Source organism: Acyrthosiphon pisum, chromosome A1 (assembly GCF_005508785.2).
Source record: "Acyrthosiphon pisum isolate AL4f chromosome A1, pea_aphid_22Mar2018_4r6ur, whole genome shotgun sequence".
NCBI lineage: Eukaryota > Metazoa > Arthropoda > Insecta > Hemiptera > Aphididae > Acyrthosiphon > Acyrthosiphon pisum.
Window position 1 is genome coordinate 76,460,828 of NC_042494.1, and position 18,875 is coordinate 76,479,702.

General features: G+C 27.7%; 1 protein-coding gene across 2 annotated transcripts; it reads right to left on the minus strand.

Annotated features, from left to right (window-relative positions):
* Positions 1-1,227: 1,227 nt before the first annotated feature.
* LOC100168660 (glycoprotein-N-acetylgalactosamine 3-beta-galactosyltransferase 1) lies at positions 1,228-12,257 on the minus strand. 2 transcript variants are annotated; one of them, XM_001946276.5, is made up of 9 exons: positions 11,509-12,257; positions 9,167-9,218; positions 6,227-6,490; positions 5,194-5,346; positions 5,000-5,135; positions 3,188-3,306; positions 2,894-2,995; positions 2,120-2,277; positions 1,228-1,730 (listed from the first exon to the last, which is right to left on the minus strand). In XM_001946276.5, the coding sequence occupies exons 2-9, from the start codon at positions 9,174-9,176 to the stop codon at positions 1,524-1,526; spliced, it is 1,149 nt and encodes a 382-aa protein (XP_001946311.1). In that variant the 5' UTR covers positions 9,177-9,218; positions 11,509-12,257; the 3' UTR covers positions 1,228-1,523. The 2 variants fall into 2 exon arrangements, with proteins under 2 accessions (XP_001946311.1, XP_016658988.1); XM_016803499.2 differs by lacking the exons at positions 9,167-9,218; positions 11,509-12,257 and adding an exon at positions 6,895-6,979.
* Positions 12,258-18,875: the final 6,618 nt, after the last annotated feature.

The window sequence follows — 18,875 nt, forward strand, 5'->3', positions numbered from 1 at the left end:
TTATTAAGATTTAAATTATTTAAACTTGTTGATACGTAATATCGTCACCATCGAGATTTAAACATAGAATAATTATAGTTGTGTGTAACTATCGTGGATACAAATAAATCAAATAATAATTAATTGTTTTTAATTATTCAACTATTGTGATATTGTTGGAGAAGAATGGAAAATGTTTGTTTGTGACATGTGACACATTACCACTGAACAATGAACCAAGAGATCACTAATTGTATTAATTATAAATAAAGCAAAAATAATATTATTAATTATAATATTATGTCAGTTGTTCTGATCACATAACAAATTGATTAATTTAATGATTCACTAAAATTTAATGAACCAATCATGGATCATCATGTCAAGATTTAGAGACCATTAGCTTACCATTGGTTCATTTAATGTATAGTAATTGTTTATGGAACCCAGCTTTAATATTTTAATGCTGGGTTTCCATTACTATTTGAAAAAAAAAATGTTTGGATAAGCATATTGGAGCAATATTATCTGGAGCCTGGACACATACATACTGTATATATAATACATTTAATTCAGATGGAAATTAGTTCAATATTTTAGTGTTTATATATTTTAAAAACTGTACAAAATGTTATAACTTGTTTAAAAACATTTTCGATTAAACTATTTATATTGAAGCCAAATTTAACTATACTCCGGCCCGCGAGAGAACATTACTATGTCCTGACCAAAATGTTTTCGATTCTACCATAGACATAATAGAATTATTATTATTGTCTATTATGTCTATGGATTCTACGCATCCCTCACTCAACAACAGAGGTTTATTTTTGTTTAGTACGTTCGGCAACACTCGACGGTTTATTTTATATGTATACAACCTAAACTATCGCGGCACAAAGAGGGGGAAATTGTGTCTCAGACCGGTCACTGCCATCGGTAATGTTCTCTTGTGGGCCGGAGTATAGACTAACATTCATTGCTCCTTAAAATAAATCACAAATTATTAAAATATATAAATTCCCTTTATTTTCAATATAAGAATAAGTAGTATAGTTACTATATTATATTATATTTAAGAAAATTTATTTATAAACAAAAAAAAATCACTAATAGCAAAAAAATATTATTAGTGACATTTATAAGCAAATATAAAATAATATCTTTGGTTCATTTGATGTATTAAATCATGATAGTATTATAAAATAACATTTTATTTTATAATTTAACAAAAAAATAGCACAGAAATAAATAAATATGGTGCATCACTTTATTATTTTGTTTATTTAGAATGTTAAGATAATAAGAAGAACAATTTCAAGAAATCAAGCTCCATCAATAAGAACTTTATGAGCAAATTGACTAGGATTTGCCAATAAGTTATTGACTAGTAAAGATGTTCTGTATATAAACAGAACATGGAAATGGCACGGAACTAATTATTCTAGTTTGTGTATAAATATAATCATAAATAATATACAATATAAGAGTCAACACTGTAATCACACAGTAAAGTATTTTAAGAACTTTGTTTTAATTCAAGTTTATACATGTTGTGTTTTGTTTATTGGCTGATCAGTCTTTGTAGCATTGCTCTCTTTGTTAGGGTAAATTTTGTTTACGGTAGCTTTATCAATATTCTGAGTCACTCCAAATGGTCGTAAATGATAAATTAGATATTCGAGAACATACATATTATTAGGATTCACATAATGGAATGAAATTGCGGTATCTGAACAACAATCCATGCCCTAAAAATAATAACAACAATTTATATAACTAACTAGAGCAGCGTTTCTCAAACTGTGGGTCGCGATTCAATTTTTGGGGGGTCGCAAGAAGTATTTTAAATTATACAGGTTGTAAGAAATTTATGTTTTTTTAAATTGTATAAACTATAGAATATAAATACTAATAGAAGTATAAAGTAATATACGAATTATTACGGGAATTATTACGACGGGTATTTTTGGTACGTCGTTATCGCAAAAATATTTCGATTACTTTTTTGATTCTGTAAATGTAAAACCATGGGGGGTCGCGATAGATTTTTGGAAGAAAATTTGGGTCGCGGTCCTAAAAAGATTGAGAACCACTGAACTAGAGTTTAGTAGGTACACTATTAATGGTTTTATTTTACCTCTACTATTGGATAGTAAATATATTTCCAGTACCAAAAACTTGGATCTGTATGCCCAGGTATAAGATGGTGTTCTGGAATAAATGGAAAAAAACGTCCACGACCTAAACTATCTCGAGAATCTTCAGCTCTTACTCCAACTAATTGAAGACAAATACCTAAAATAAAAACGTAATTTGATTAATATTTTAAAATTTAAACACACTTGTGCAACAGATATTATACAATATATGACAATTTTTATAAAATATATATTTTATTTACTAACTATTTATGCATTTAAGTACACTTCTTGTTATAGTTCAAGTTATGTCAGAATATTTATTTTTACTTAAAATTTCATGTTTTCAAATTAACACTGTTGAAGAGATTATAAAAATAAAATAGTATAATAATTATAATGGCCTCGATATAAATTCTAGTAAAAAAGTTTTAAAATGGATCTAATAAATATCTAGTTATTTAGCACAATTTCTCATTCTCTAGAATTTTGAGAATTTGATATAATTTATGCTAATAGGTTTGAAATAACATAGTTCCACTATGAAAAAAAAATCACTAAACAATAAACATGAACTACATAATAATAATAATAATAATAATATTGAAACATTTTTTTTTATATTTTAATAAAAAATGGTATTTTCCTGTTATAAAAGACTACTTCATTTAGTTAAATGTCACAATCCAATTGTAGGCATTGTTAAGATTGTGGCAGTCGCAATAATAACCGTAGGTTTGTATAACAGAAAAGAATCTAAAAAATAAACTAACCAATTTCTACATCTTCGGCTCCACCATTATCTTGCCGACATTGTTTATGAGGTATAGCTTTTTCAACAAACCTCTTAACCGATTCTTTGCTTAGCAAATAACCTAAATGGATTTACATAATTTAAATTATACAGATATTATAAATGATTTTGATTTCAAAAATCTCAATAAATATAAGTATAATATAAGTAAATAAACATTAAATACATTTTTTAACATTACAATACTTATAATTAATATTTTATATAGAGTCTGTTGTTAATCTACAAAATATACTTGGTGTTAATTAATTACCTGCACCGCCACTCATGTATCCCTGTTTAACATAGGGTTTAAACCTACAACCTAAGAAGATTGGATCTTTTGGGTTAAATGAAGTTAACATATACCTCAAGTTTTCTACTACAACATACCTGAAATAATTATACAAAAATAAATATTAAAAAGTTTTTTATTTTATATTGATTTTATCTACAATCATTATAATATTAGTAATCTGCTACTAAAGAACTAATATATCACTATACAATAAATAAAATGATTGATCTTGTTAGATCAGGTTAGCTACCTACAAACAATAGCACTGATACATGAGTTGGAGGGGGGAGTGTTAAATGTGATATTTAAAAGTCGTAATGAATCTAAAATAATTTGTATATAAATTTGTTAAGAGAACCCTATACCCGCATATGTTGTCTCAGTCCTACAAATGAGCAAAAACTACTTTGCGCGGGACACCTATACTCCCTCTGTATTTAATATTTATAGTAAAATTCCCAAAATTACACAAAGCAAAGGAAAGAACTTTATCTTATCAAAGCATTTTCATTATTAGAATAACATAAATACAATTTAAGTTATCAGATTAAGAACATTAGGATTTTTGTTTTTTTCATTCAATTATTAAAAATTATTGATTATTATTTATTGCTGTAAAAAAATTAAAACGCTACGACCACAGATATGTATAATAACTAGATACCCGACTCCATATACAACAACATTATAAATTATGATGCCCGACGCCATTTGCATCTTTGGCAATGTTTACATTTATTCATATACATATTTACTTATATATACATATATACTGATAATACTATTTTGCACTAGTTGTAATTTGCTGCCAGCGTCATTGATAAGAAGAAGTCGGGTATCTAGTTATAATACATATCTGTGGCTACGATAAAGTAGTTCTTCCCTATGCGTTGTAGAATTTTGGTAATTCTACTATAAATGCAGAGGGAGTATAGTTGTTTACCCAAAACAATTAATGCTATGTTGTACATTTTTAAGACATTTCTAAGAAACAACACATACAAGGTGTAGTGTCGTCTTAAATAAAAATATTATCACAAAAATACTATAATACTTAAATTTATAAATCATTTTACACATGAGTAATAATTAATAACAATAAACCCGGGCTGCTTTTCTGGATAAAATAGAAATTCTCTCTTATTTTTTTTTTAACTTGTGTTAATTTTCAGAAAAATTTACCTTGTAGGTATTATTTATTTTTCCAATTAAAATTTTAAAATGATTTGAAAAAAACTTAAAAATTTTTTTTCGGATGGGTATTTTCTGAAAAATCCCCGATAAAACCGCTCATTAATATTTTACAATAAAACCCACTGGGTTTTAGGATGGGTTTTTCTGAAAAAAACCCGATAAAACCACCTATTATAACTTTTACATTAAAACCAATCGGGTTTTTGGGTTTTTTGGGGTTTTCCATAAAGCCCGGGTTTTTGCCAATCCTGATTTAAATACAAATATTAAATATAAGCATGCACAATAAAAAAATAATTATGAATTCTGTAGTATGATTTAAAATATAGACAACCATATTTAAATTAGATTTCTTTAATGATTGAAATTTTTTTTAAATTTATTAACATGTTCTAAGTCCTTAAATGTGCATTATAATTTTTTGAATTTGAACTGTATGAAAGATATTTCTGTCTTATTAGATTTTAATGAAAATCTTCCTAAGAAATATGCAAATACATGAATTTCTGAGCCCTGATACATTTTGTCAATTCAGCATAATAAATAAATATTACAATATTTCATTTTAAAAATATAAAATATAATTTTACATACGTGTCATCATCAGCTTTCAATACATAATCATAATCATTATAATGTTTATGTATGTACTTAAATGCTTCTTTAGTTTTACCCCAAAGGGAATCTCTACCCTCTTTAACTGGTAATGCAATTGAAGGTAAACTTTTATCTAAATTACAAAATTAAGTTAATTATATTAAAATCAGTAGTATGGTGCTAGTACTTACCTTTAACAGTACTCATAAAAAGTAATGTATTGCAACGTTTACCCCATGTAGCTTTTACATGTCTTGCTTTTTTAATGTGATTACTAGGACTAGTCATGATCCAACAAAGAACTCTAATTCGTTTTTTAAGTTCTTGAGCTACGAGATCTTCATCTATAATTAAAAAAAAATAATATAATATACCATATTCAGTAATCTTGATTTGAGCAGTATGGTACCAATATTTTAATGGAAATTAGTCAAGACAGGGTTCATGTATCAATTTTAATTGAATGCCACTCTAATATCCTGATTATGTTATATTTATAAAGCATAACATAGAAAATTTTACTTTCAGAAGAATCCATTTTACTCTATTTTGTCTATATTTGACTACCTACTTCTTCTGCTATTTTATCGCCCTTTGCTTCTAACCAGAGCCGGCCTTAGGTTGGGGCCAGTGGGGCCATTTGTCATTTGTTTGACATTATAAGCCACGCCTTATAAAATATTATCTCTTTCTGATATCTCTAAAACAATCTCTGAGATTTTCCTCAAAATCAATAGAGTAGTATTTGATTATATACCCTATACTCCAGCCACTGAGAGAGTACTACCCGTTGGCGCATCCAAATGAGTCTCCGTTCTCGTACCCAAATTTCTCCCACCCTACCATATAGTTGTAACAATGATGGTGGCGGCGGCCAGTGTACGGGCAGATTTAGTGATGAGAATGCACGAGATCCGACGAGATTTGGTCGCCACCGGGTAGCACTCTCTTAGAGGCCGGAGCTTACAAACATTCATTTGGTTTAAGATATAGTTTCTTTAATCGAGGCCATTTAAACACAAGGCTGTTTAAATAAGTTATTCATTTTTAGTTTTAATATTATTATTACAATGGTTTTAAAGTATTTAAAATACTTTGGATTTTCTCACTACTATCACCTCATCACTTTCATAGCTTTTGTGAAACCTTTTTCACTTTTACAAAAAAATATTAGGTAATATCTTATAAAACAATTATTAAAAAATTATAATTAGTTGAACTTACGAAAGTGTAATGTCTCATTTTCCCCATGGTCTTTCATAATAAGTGAATCATTGAATGAACCTTCATTATCATGTCCATGTGAATGACGGTCACTGTATCTAACCGAATCATATGAAAACTTTGATGGAAATATTTTGATATTTTTAAAATGGCATTCAGTAATGGTTACTGTAGTATAAGCAAAAAATATTCCAAATATTACACCGATACAAAAGGTTAGAATGGCATTTTTTTTAATGCCAGGTCGGCTAAAATATAAAATGTCTGAAAAAAAATTACTTATATTAATATTGTTAATGCATTGGTTGAGTGTAAGTACATAATATTCCTTAATATTTATAACTGTAAGCTAGTACTATTAATTTTTACTCATTTGATTAATTAGGTTTTTAATCTACATCCTCGCTATAATACACAATTTAATAGGGTAAAAAAAAAATATATATAGTTAAAATTCTTATTATTATTTTAAGTACCTATAAATGAACAATAACTATTAAAAAAACACAACACACTGAAATATTAAATTTAACATAAATTAGTTTAGAAATACAAATATGAATATATATCTAACGTTAATTACTATTGTATTGTTAGATAAAAATGCAATATTAATAGAAGAATGGAGATGAATTGTTTCAAAATAAATTTATTTTTTTAAAACTGACCTCTCTTTCCTGATGGATAAACTCGTCTTATTTTATGAATTTTTTTTAGATGATTGGATCTTGCAAACATATTAATATGTATTATATTTAAGAATATTATATTAGACTAAATCAAAATTGAAAAATTAGGTATCAATTCACTTTATTGTACTAAGCTAAGAACAAAATATAAAATCAACCAACTCATCAAGAAATATGATTGATTGCAGCCTAGCGAGAAATGAAATTAAAGAGGGGTTACATTATATTGCCTTCCTAGGCAAAAATACAATCAAATTTTTTGAATTTAATGATTAGCATTTTTTTTCTTCGTAGAATTGTAAGCACATTACAAAAAGGATAGAATATGCAAAATACCATTTATTTAAAAATCATTACCAATTGAAGAATAAAATATTGCTTTATGATGTGAATTCTTTATCTTTTATCTTAAACAGTTAATGGTATATATTATTTTAAAAAAAACTGTACTTCACCCAAAAAAAAATACATAGAAAAAAGATAAATATTAATGAAATATGGTTTTTTGGTAGGTATTCATTGATATTTTGAGTCTAAAACATTAGTTATATACATACTAATTCCTTCATTTTCTTTGGTTAGTCATACTTTGTAATCAAGTATAACTCAACATAAGCACTTTTCTATTCAGTATTCAACTAAACAATTAACAAGCTGTAAAGATAAAATGTAATATGGTAATAGGTAATAGGTACCTATACGCATTAATAGGTACATTATACATTTTACATTTAAACCCATTAAGTATAATAATTAATAACAAATGAGTAATAAATTTAATAATACTAGGCATTGAATAATAAATATCATAAAAATATAGTAAAAAATATAATATTTTAAATATTATAGCATACAAAATATTACGGTTGATTATTAAATCAATATGTTTAATAATAGATAAAACAATAACATAGTCAAATACAACAATTTTATTTAAATTAGTATGGTTTAACTCTACTATACTAGGTGAGATCCATTTATGACTACACTAATTATTTTGAAATTAATACATTTTTATTTCATATTCCAGAATATTATTCTGAGTGTTTCAATGCAACTATTTATAATCAAATTTAGCAACAGTAGTTCATAAGTTATAGCTTATAATTATTTAAAGTTTATATTAGCCTCGATAGTAGCAGAGTAGTGGAGAACACTTTGCGGGGTATCCCTGGTACCACTCTATACCACTACAACTTTAACTGCATATAACTAACAAACTACTCGTCCAAAGTTTTATATTTGTTGATCAAAATACACTGAATAATACCTATTATGCTAAGGAATATGAAATAAAATAATTTTCCATTCAAAAAAGGTAAAAAAAATATGAACAATAAAAATACAATTTTTTTCTAAAATGCTGGATTGAAGTTAGGTACATAAAATTATGTAAAAATAATATTTTCAAAAAAATTTTAACTTTTCAAAATAATGAATGCTTACATTTCAATGGATCACCCTGTAGAGAAAACCATATTATCAGGTAATTGTATTGATTTTTAAACTCAATATCATTTTTTCTAAGAATGCATATAGTGTAAACAACAAACTGTTTAGTGTTTACACATAACACCTATCGGAACACATTATCTTTATGTTATAACTAATACATTAGGAAATGTTTATAAATCATAAATAGGTGGGTATATGAGTATACATATATATTTGTATGTGTGTGCTTTTATAGTAGTCATCAATTGTTTCAAATTTAATTTGTACTAACATTTTTTTTCATAAATATATTTAAAATAAATCTTCAATAACTACACTACATTTAAATTGACTATATGTACCAATTACTTAAATTACATCTTTTAAAATATAACAAAATTACATTTTGAACTAATAATTTATTAAATAACGGTATAAGTTTAATAAATGAGTCAGAGAAGAACTGTTGAATAATTGCTTTTTATTTCGAGGATAAACATTGAAACCCATTTTTCATATTTTTAGTTCTTACACTGGATAACCTAAACCTGCTTTCTAAAAGTATATTATTTTCAATACAATATTATTATTTTTTTAGCAATAAATAGATGACTTGCACTTGTGAAATAGTAAAACAATTTTTTTTTCCAATTTTTAATAAATCATTTAAAATTATGTTTTATTTTTTACCAATCTGATGGATACCTATCTAAAATTACAGTATTTTATAGGTAGGTAACTTTTTAGTATGGCATATTAATTAAATAAGTTAGGTAAGTACTAAAAATATATAATACATAAAAAAATATTTTCTTACCACTTTTCATTGCTGTTAATTTAAAATAACTTTCTCTATTTGTTGGCTAATTCTGAAAAAATATTTATTCACAGTATTATTTATTTTGTTTCAAAAAAATTATGAAATCAAATGTTTAAGATTCAATAGATAGATATTAGATAAATTTTACTAATAAGGTTATGTATAGTTAATTTTTAAATTTTAGTCAATTGAATTCAGGACCAACTCTTGGTTCTACGCTTTAGTGTAATTTTAATTTAAATATCCAAGTATAAAGTCTTTAAAATTAAAATTGTATAATGGTTAGATATTAAAGACTTGAGTATAAGGTACAACAAGTAACCATACCAATAATAGTATAACTGTATAACTATAATACAAGTACTAATAAACTACTCACATATACAGTCATGAAACCAATTTTAGACTTCTTTTTCATTAAAATTATGACAATAAAATAATAATTATTATTGTTTAATAAATATTTTATCTTATTGAGTTGTAAACTGTATAACTGAATAATTCATCATATTCAACAAGGTATTTAATAAATAGTTACTGGGGTTTCACAAAAGACCACTTAAAATAAAATAAAACTAGGAGGAGAACCTACCTACACATTCAAATGTTTTGACCTTTATTAACTTACAAGTGTCTGCCTACTAAATGTTATTGAATTACAATTGGAATATATTGTAACTAAGGTAAATATTTTAATTTATTACCACTGTTATAAATAAAAATGATTAATATAGGACACCCAAATTCTTATTAAAATTATAAAGTCTATAAAAAAATTAAATATCATAATGATGAAAGTAGGTACCAATATAATTAATTTCAAAGCTATTATAGTTACTATAGATACAAAAACAAAAATGAAGAATTAAATCCTAACATAACTAACCTACTACACAAAATAATATTAAAATTGTTTAACTCTTTTAAAGATATTTTTCACTAATTTGGAATTGATCAAGTTAAATAGTAAGTAAATAAACAACATTTTTCAGACTAACTTGATTGTGTAGTTTATATTTTATGTTACATTTCTGTTCTTGGTAACAAATTTATCCCTCCCTATTAATATCAAACTCCTCATGTACAAAACTTTATTAAATCCCATCTGGACATACAGACTCCAGCTATGGAGAAATTCTAAGAAGTCCAACCTAAATAAGATACAAGCTTTTCAAAATATGACCTTAAGAAAATTAGTAAATGTCCCTCTATACATATCAAACCATACCCTACACATAGATTGTAACTTGAAAACAATTCAAGACAAAGCTAAATGCCTAAATGTTCCTATAGAAAATGTCATTACTGTCTACTCATTCAAATTCTCTCATCAAGAACTTATCATCCATCATAATCCCAATTAGCCCCCCAAGTCGACTTAAACGTAAATGGTCTAGAGATTAAATTACATTGAAAGAAAAAAAAACCATAAAATAAAAATACACAAGACCAAATCAAATTTAAAGTGTCACCAATGGGTGGCTTCTTTTACCAAATTATGAAACTAGTTCTATTTTTTTTATACATAACCCCACACATATGGGTACTCATTATATCCATGATACAGATTGTATATTTTCTCCTAAGAATAATAATAAAAAAAATGTCTGTTCTTTTATAATCATAAGTAATTAGTAATAATAATAATGATTTTACATTTAAATAGGTAGGTAGTTCAGTATTTATTAAGATATATAATACCTAATGTAATTTATGGTTTAACTATTTTTTATTGGATAACAATTACCTAAAATTAATGTATATTAAATAGGTACTCATGAAACTTTTTTAGTTTTAAAATAATAAGTTAACTTTTCTTTCAATTACCTAACTCAAGAATAATAAGTTTGTATTCCTAGTATTTTATTTTAAAAGTGCTAGGTACGTATTCTTTGTCCTTTTGGTAAAGACGATAGTGTTTAAAACAATAGGTACCCATTGATATTTTTATAACTTTACCTAGATACCTATTTTAGATGTCAAATACTTTGATGGCAGTATTCTGTGTGGATAGTTAAACTAGTGCCTATCAATATTTGTGTATTATTAAACAACAGCGCATTGGGTATGTGTGTTAGATTCAAAGGTTAGACAGTTTAACAGTTAGTTAGATCACTCTGGATATTTCTCAAGAGGATATAAACAATTATGCATTTAACGCACTCACACTGCAAATCAGAATAGAAACCGACAGACACCAAACAATCGTTGTATGTCGTTTCAGTGTAATATTAAAAATATATCTTCCTACCAAAATTAGAATACCCATCTCCTGTCAGGGAGTTTGACACAAATCACAAAAAGACATGACTGTAAGCACAAGTGCCCAAGGTACGTACCATAGTAGACAATGTTCTATGGTAGAATCGCAGACAGCGAGCTAACCGTAGCGGTGAGACCGCTCACATCCGTCTGACCAACCTACTTCATCGTCAATTCGGGACGTCGATAGAGTGTGGTGACAGGCGTAGGGTTGAAGACCGGCGGCTTGGAGGCGTGAGTCGGCGATTTCGGGTCGTCGCAAACGACGTGCATGACGATCTCGACGACGGGCGACAACTGAACCATAGATGTATTATGTAACGTAAGATGACTGAACGGACCAACGGCGGCGATATGAGAGGGCGACGAGAGGAGGAACCGAACCGAACCGAATATCGCGCAGTGTGAAACGTGCTTATTATTATAGTTGAAGTGCACTGCAATAGTTTACGATATCGGCATATCGCGTTCAACGACGACGCGTCTATATAGGCACTCGTCACTCGTCGGCAGCCATCCGTCCGGTCACCGAGCTCGCAACGCTTAATAATTGGTTACGATAATTTTTTATTATTCATCGTTAGAACATCATAATACATTATCTCTCTACGATATACGGCCGAGTATTATACCGTTTATACCTACGCACGGGAAGTTTATATTTAATATTTTATCGTTGTGACAGCAACGCTGCTGCTGAAAACGATAACGTATAATCCCGCCGCCGCCCGCGGCCCACTGTTATCGGCAATTAGAAACGATCGGTTTCCCAACGGCGCAGCAAAAGGTTACAACAATTATTATAGTACAAACTACTATAGGGTACAAATGTACAATTAATTTAACTATACGTAATATACTAAATACTAATATTTGAATATTTGATAGTTGATTTTATAATATTATTGACCCCGAGTTTTCGCTTGTTTCTCAACCAGGAAGCCTAATGCGATGCAATAATATTATTATCCAACTGATCGAACGCGGTTGGCGGGCACCGCGAGAACGGTTACGACAATATAATATTTAATACATAATATTATAAACATAATATGTTTATAATATGTATATGTATAATATTATCATTATTATAATCGTAAAACATTTACTACGGTCAACAAAATTATATTATTTTTTTTTTATGGTTTGTACGATTCATAGAAAAATATTGAACCATCTGGCATTGATAAGTTTGATTGTTCTTGTTTTTTTTTATTTTGTTCATTGGTTAATGGGTTTATTTCATGTTGTAATTTTCGTACAGTCGAAGGAGATAACAGTTTTTTATTATCTACGACAGTTTCGCTTCCTCCGGCCCACGATGGACCGCCCGGCGACCATACCACATCAGTTGTTATGCTGCACTGCTGGCTGCTGCAGTCTGTAATATTATGTCTATGATCATTGACCATTGTTCTGTGCCACGATTATAGTATTACCACGTATTACCATTGATTGTACATAGTACATACTACCTACCTATATGTATAATACTACATAATAATTAATAGATACTAGGTACCTATGTATAATCAATGGTATTACGTTACCACGAACCAGGGTTGTTATTTTTAAAATGTTTGTTTAAAACATTAGAAAAAAACATATTGATTGTTTTAAACGTTTGTTTAAACAATTAAACACATGTTTTAAACATCATTAAGAAACGCTTGTTTAAAACAATATTTTTAGTACATTTTAAATTAAAATAATCTATGGATTTTTTCTACCTACTCTGTTTAAATTCTGAGCGGAGCGATGAATGTACCTATTGATTTTACAATGAAGTATGTTGTTTTTTTATTAATTTTTTATTTTTTGGGTGTGTACACGAAGAGTAGTTGATATAATGCTTCGATTTTCAACTTTAGTTCTTGTTTGATGGGAAAGTGAATCTAGTTGGAGCATTAGGGAGGTCAAAATTTTAAATTCCCAATAGCTTTCAAAAGCACCGAGAAAAACAAAACAAAAATAAGGAAAACAGGAATCTTTTACACAAAATACATTTTGGTTCTTGGTAACTCTAAAACAAATGTAGATATATGAAATTTTCACGGAATGTTTATATTAGCATTTTCTATACACCATAAAATGTTCAAAATATTTTGACTTGTTTTGAGATGTTTACCGGTATTTTCAATTTCCAATTTTATTAGTTTTTTTTCTATAAATGTCAATAAAGTTATATTCGTTGGGTAAAAAAGCTTGAAAGTTTAATACAAGGCTCCTGATATATTGTTACAATGACAGTTGAAAAATATAGGAAATACAATTTTTTTTTTTTATAAGCATTTAAAGTTCGAATTTTTATAAAATGTTCAACTTTTATAGCTAAGGTTTAAAAATTTAAAACAAGGTTCCACGTAAATAGGTAAATAAATTACTTTACTTACAATAATTTCATCAAATATTCTTACTACTCAGTAATATTTCAAAGGCTGACTGATAGTTTTCGCTCAGAATCGTTTTTCGTATAAAATATTATATTATCATTGAATTCAAATTTAACACCATCCACTACAGTGACCCACTTGTAACCTACTGTACAGCAGAGTGACATCCACTTGCCCACCTTCTTTTTTGTTGAAAATCGACAATTTCAATTATTTCAAAATTAAAAACGATGGCATCCAAAAAATTGGACCAACATTGTTGTAGACAAAACTCCATAACTAAAAATAAGCACGATCCCCTCCACCCATATTTTGATTACACATTTCCACTATCGTTCTCAGCGTCAAAAACTTCAAAAGTATGAATAAAAAAAAAAATATTAAAAAAAGGAGTTTCGTAAGGATGTCCTAATTTATGTATTTATAAAAATAATAATAATAACACAATGACATGATGACTATAAGGTAAGTGATGAGGGATGCTAACATGCTACCTATAAGCTTATAACCTATCCTATAATAATATACTATTATAATGTATGGCTTCATTAAAAGTTTTTCTTACGTGCTTTATCGTATTTTTTTTGTTTTGAACAAAAAACAATCTTTAAACTATCTTTTTTTACTTTATTAAAAAAACGTGTTTTTTCCAACCCTGTCACGAACTACTATAGTTACTACAGTATATTCCTATTCTATAGTAATAGTACTCATAGAATAACAGATGGATAACTACTGGCTAAAGATAGGGAGGTATGGAAAATTGTAGTGGAAGCAGCGATGGACCAAAAAAAATGTTTAAAATAGTACTCGGACGAATTTAGATAGTATAGTGACTGTGGACTGTGGACTATCATAATATAATATGTTGCAAACATGTAAATTTGCTTTATCGTGATTCATGGTAATAATATGGTATAAATAGTATGTACCTATACTCACTAATCACTAATTATGTACTATAATAAAACTATTATTATTATTTAAGTATTTTGGAGGGTATCTGCAGCGCTTACAATTTGTAATTTAATTACCGTATACCCTGCAAAATTAGTACAACTAAACTCACGTATACACGTATTGTAAATAATTGTCTTCATTAAGCAATACAGTTTTGAATTTATTTATATACTCAGGAAAGGAACAGTAAAACAGTAGGTAGGTAATTAAATAAATATTGTTGGACCCTCCCCCTTGAATAAATTCTGGTCGCGCCACTGTACGCTCGTATAGTCACATATTATAGCCTATTATAGGTAGGTACCTGAACATTTTAAATATAATATAATATACAATTTAATGATTTAACACGTTATATTTATTATATTAGGTATATTAATTTAAATTGTGGCTTATTGTCAGTTTTTTTGTTATTGCATATTATTATGGAAAAAGGTTTCAAAAAGAGAGTCCATCATAGCACATTAGCACGCTATTCGCTATTATTTTTCCTCTACAAAGATAATCTATGAATCATAAATACATTTTTGTTAATAAGTAACCGTGACAACGAAACTTTACAAAAAATCCATCAGAAACATTTTATCGTGTAATGTGTATACAGCCCAAAAACATATCTTTGTTAAAAGTAAAAGCCAAATATTTTTCAAAACTAAAAGTTGTTTGATCATATTTTACAATTTGAACATTTTCCTTTAATTTAATGTTAAATGTTGTATTTCTGAATAATATTTTATGTTGTTACTTATTACATGTTTTTTGTTTAATATTTTTAGGTATATGTTAAAGGATTACAAAAATAATAATAAAATATAACTGGAATATTTTAGGCAATTCTCAGAATTGTTGTCAACAATGCAATTTTCAAAATTCTAAAATGTTGCAATATAGGTATACTTGTATACTTGTATCTACACATTATTATGTATAGGGACATAGGGTAGAAATTCGCTAGACTAAACCGGTGTGAAAAATAATGCACCGGGATTTTTGGACCATATCATTTACATGGTTCACTATCCCGGTGCGGGATAATGTGGGATAATTTTAAACCAGTTTAATCTAGCGAATTTCTATAGGGTATAAAATATATATTATTTATTTTAATATCTTTTAAATATATTTTTACAAAACATGTTAATAGTCCTCAGTTTTAATTGATATTTGCATCTAACCTACTTAACCTATAGCCTATACCTAAAAGTTATAAATAATAAATAATAAAATATTTAAACATTAAAGGCATTTTCAACATGGGTACTAAATGTTGAACATATGTATTTATGATTTTTTTTTAACTTTTTGATAATTGACAAATTAAAATGAACAAATAATAATAATACAATTACTCATTAGGTATATAAAACAATTATTATTTCTCTATACTTACTAGGTAATAGGTATATTATAGCAATCGCCAACCGATCTCCACTGACCATTGTATGTTTTGATCAGCGTTGAATGAATAAATGTCAAATTAACTATTATACTATTCTTTAATCTATGTAAATTAATGTTATCTTTAAAACGATTGAAGAATTAGCAATTTTAATTTTTAATTGCATTATTTTGGTGTTTATAACGAAGCACGACAAACAAGTAGGTACTTATAGCGACTGCTATGAAAAATCCAATTTTTTAGATAACATTGAATTGAGTCCTGCAAATACTTTTGGGTTATCGGAGTTGAGTCCGACCAATATTTTTAAGTTGTTTGAGTTGAGTCCCTTAAGCCTATTAGCGTTACCCAGAAGACACCATGTGGAGGATGGCTGAGTAGTCTCCCAAAAAATGTGTGTGATTGTATTTTTTTAATCACAATAATTATAAAGAGTTAATTAGTTAAAAAATATTAAAAATAATTATTATTATGTATGATTGTATAGGTACACTTTTTATGTAATATAATTTAATAGTTTTTTTTTTTAATCATATAATAATAATAATAATAAGTATAAAGAAATTATGCTAACTCATAAGCGCAAATTGGTTCAATTTGGTGGGGGGACTTAAGCCCTGACTATTTATACATTTTCCACAAATCCACGGGTACTAATGTTGAACCAAAATTATTTTTAGTATCTTAAAATTTAACACAAAGTTTTAATGGTATTTATAAGTACCTATATAAGTATATTATATCTATATTATTCCCTAAATATTTAAATAAAAATATTCAAAATGTTAAATATTAATACATATGTTTTATTTAATATTTATTATTATATATTATTATCTATACGGACTCAATTCAAAGATATTAAGATAATACCCTGGACTCAATTCAAACACATAAAAGTAGCATGGACTCAATTCAATATCACTGAATTTTTTTAGGTGTGGCAATGAACAATAACTTATACCCACCTAGTACCTACACCCATAGATATTAGAACTAAATCTTGGGGGCAATTCCTACACCACCAATTTTTAATCTAAAAAATATTTTCACAAGTTATAATATTTACTGCATTGTATGCATTATTATGTTTACATTTTAGCGTTATTTAATATTTTAACACATTACAATTGGGTTCATCTCCAGAATAAGCCTCCTAAAAATTAAAACCAAGTTATTATGATCTTAAAACGATATTCACAGTCACTGATTTAGTTATTTAGGCTTTTAGCTACCTACATCACACCATTCAGTAATAAGTAGAACTATTAAATTGTTTTCTTATAACCATGTAAAATATATAATATGTATACGTATATTGGTATATTATTTGGTTAATACTTAATGGTTATCATAATATCTTTTTTAGTACTGTAATGTGTATACTATACTAATATATTAAGTAAAAATATATTAATAATTGCTTTAGTTGAATATACATATAATAGTATAATATGGGTAAATAGATGAAATTAGATTCTGAGTGGAATTATTTATTTTTGTGTCTGTCATCACGGTTTGGGCAGTAAAACTGCTTCAATTTTCTTCAACAGTATCATGTTCGAAGGGAAAGTGAATCAAGTCGGTGCTGGTAAGTTGAAATAATATTTTAAAATGTCAACAAAATAACTAAAATCGTTATTCTTGGATATTTAATATGTAATTTTGTCCAAGAGTATACATACAATAACTATATTCAGTTAATCAGTACGTGTTCACTGTCTGACCGAGTGCTACACGTGTGTTTCTTATATATTATAGTAACTATTACTATACCTATTGCATTTTTATCTTTCGATAGCAGTAACACGGAGTAACACAACTTCCCGTTTTAAAATTCAGTGTTGCAGGTAATATTATTATCATTACTACCTTAATTAGTAGGTCTAAAACCTATAATGATGGGTGATAAGCCCACTACGGCACTACCAAGGCCCATACACCTTGGGGCTTGGACACTAAAATATATACTTAAGAGGACGTGTCACGAAAAATTTACGCGTGCAACGACCAAGAGGAAGCGCTGTTAAGTGTTTTGAGTGAATACCAAAACGCGTTTCTGTCGTGTTGTAACTTGTTACAGGCAGTCTACTACTAGCACAGAACAATAGCCAGTAGTAGCTGCCGATTACGACGAGCAGTGCCGAACACGACCGACCAATCACAGACCCACGCCTGGGGAGTCTGATTGTTTCTGGCGGCTCAGTCGGCTGCGCGTGAGTGGGTCAATTTACGGTGAACAGAGTATAGTACTTACTCTAGTCTCTTGTTTCTTAGCTCTATATATTGAGTATATAGTTAGAGCTTCGATATTTTATGCACGAAAATTCAAAATCCGAATTGTTGATTATACAGCATTATAGGTCATCCTAACACATCAAAAATACATTCATACTATAAATATGATTGTAATTTACGTGAATCTTTGTGCAAACATTGCACTACCAAAATTCATCAAATCTAGCCTAAAAAAATATAGTATGTAGAAATAAAAAAATAAATTGTATATTTTAAAATTTAAAACACTGAAAATACAACTCGAAAATATAACTTTTTTTACTTTTTAATTATTTAAGTTCTCTTTAATCCTATGAAATTGGTAAGATATCTGATGGAAAATTGGTATTATAATATGTATTACATAACCTGCCATAATTAACACCAATTGACACTACTAAATACTAATACAATA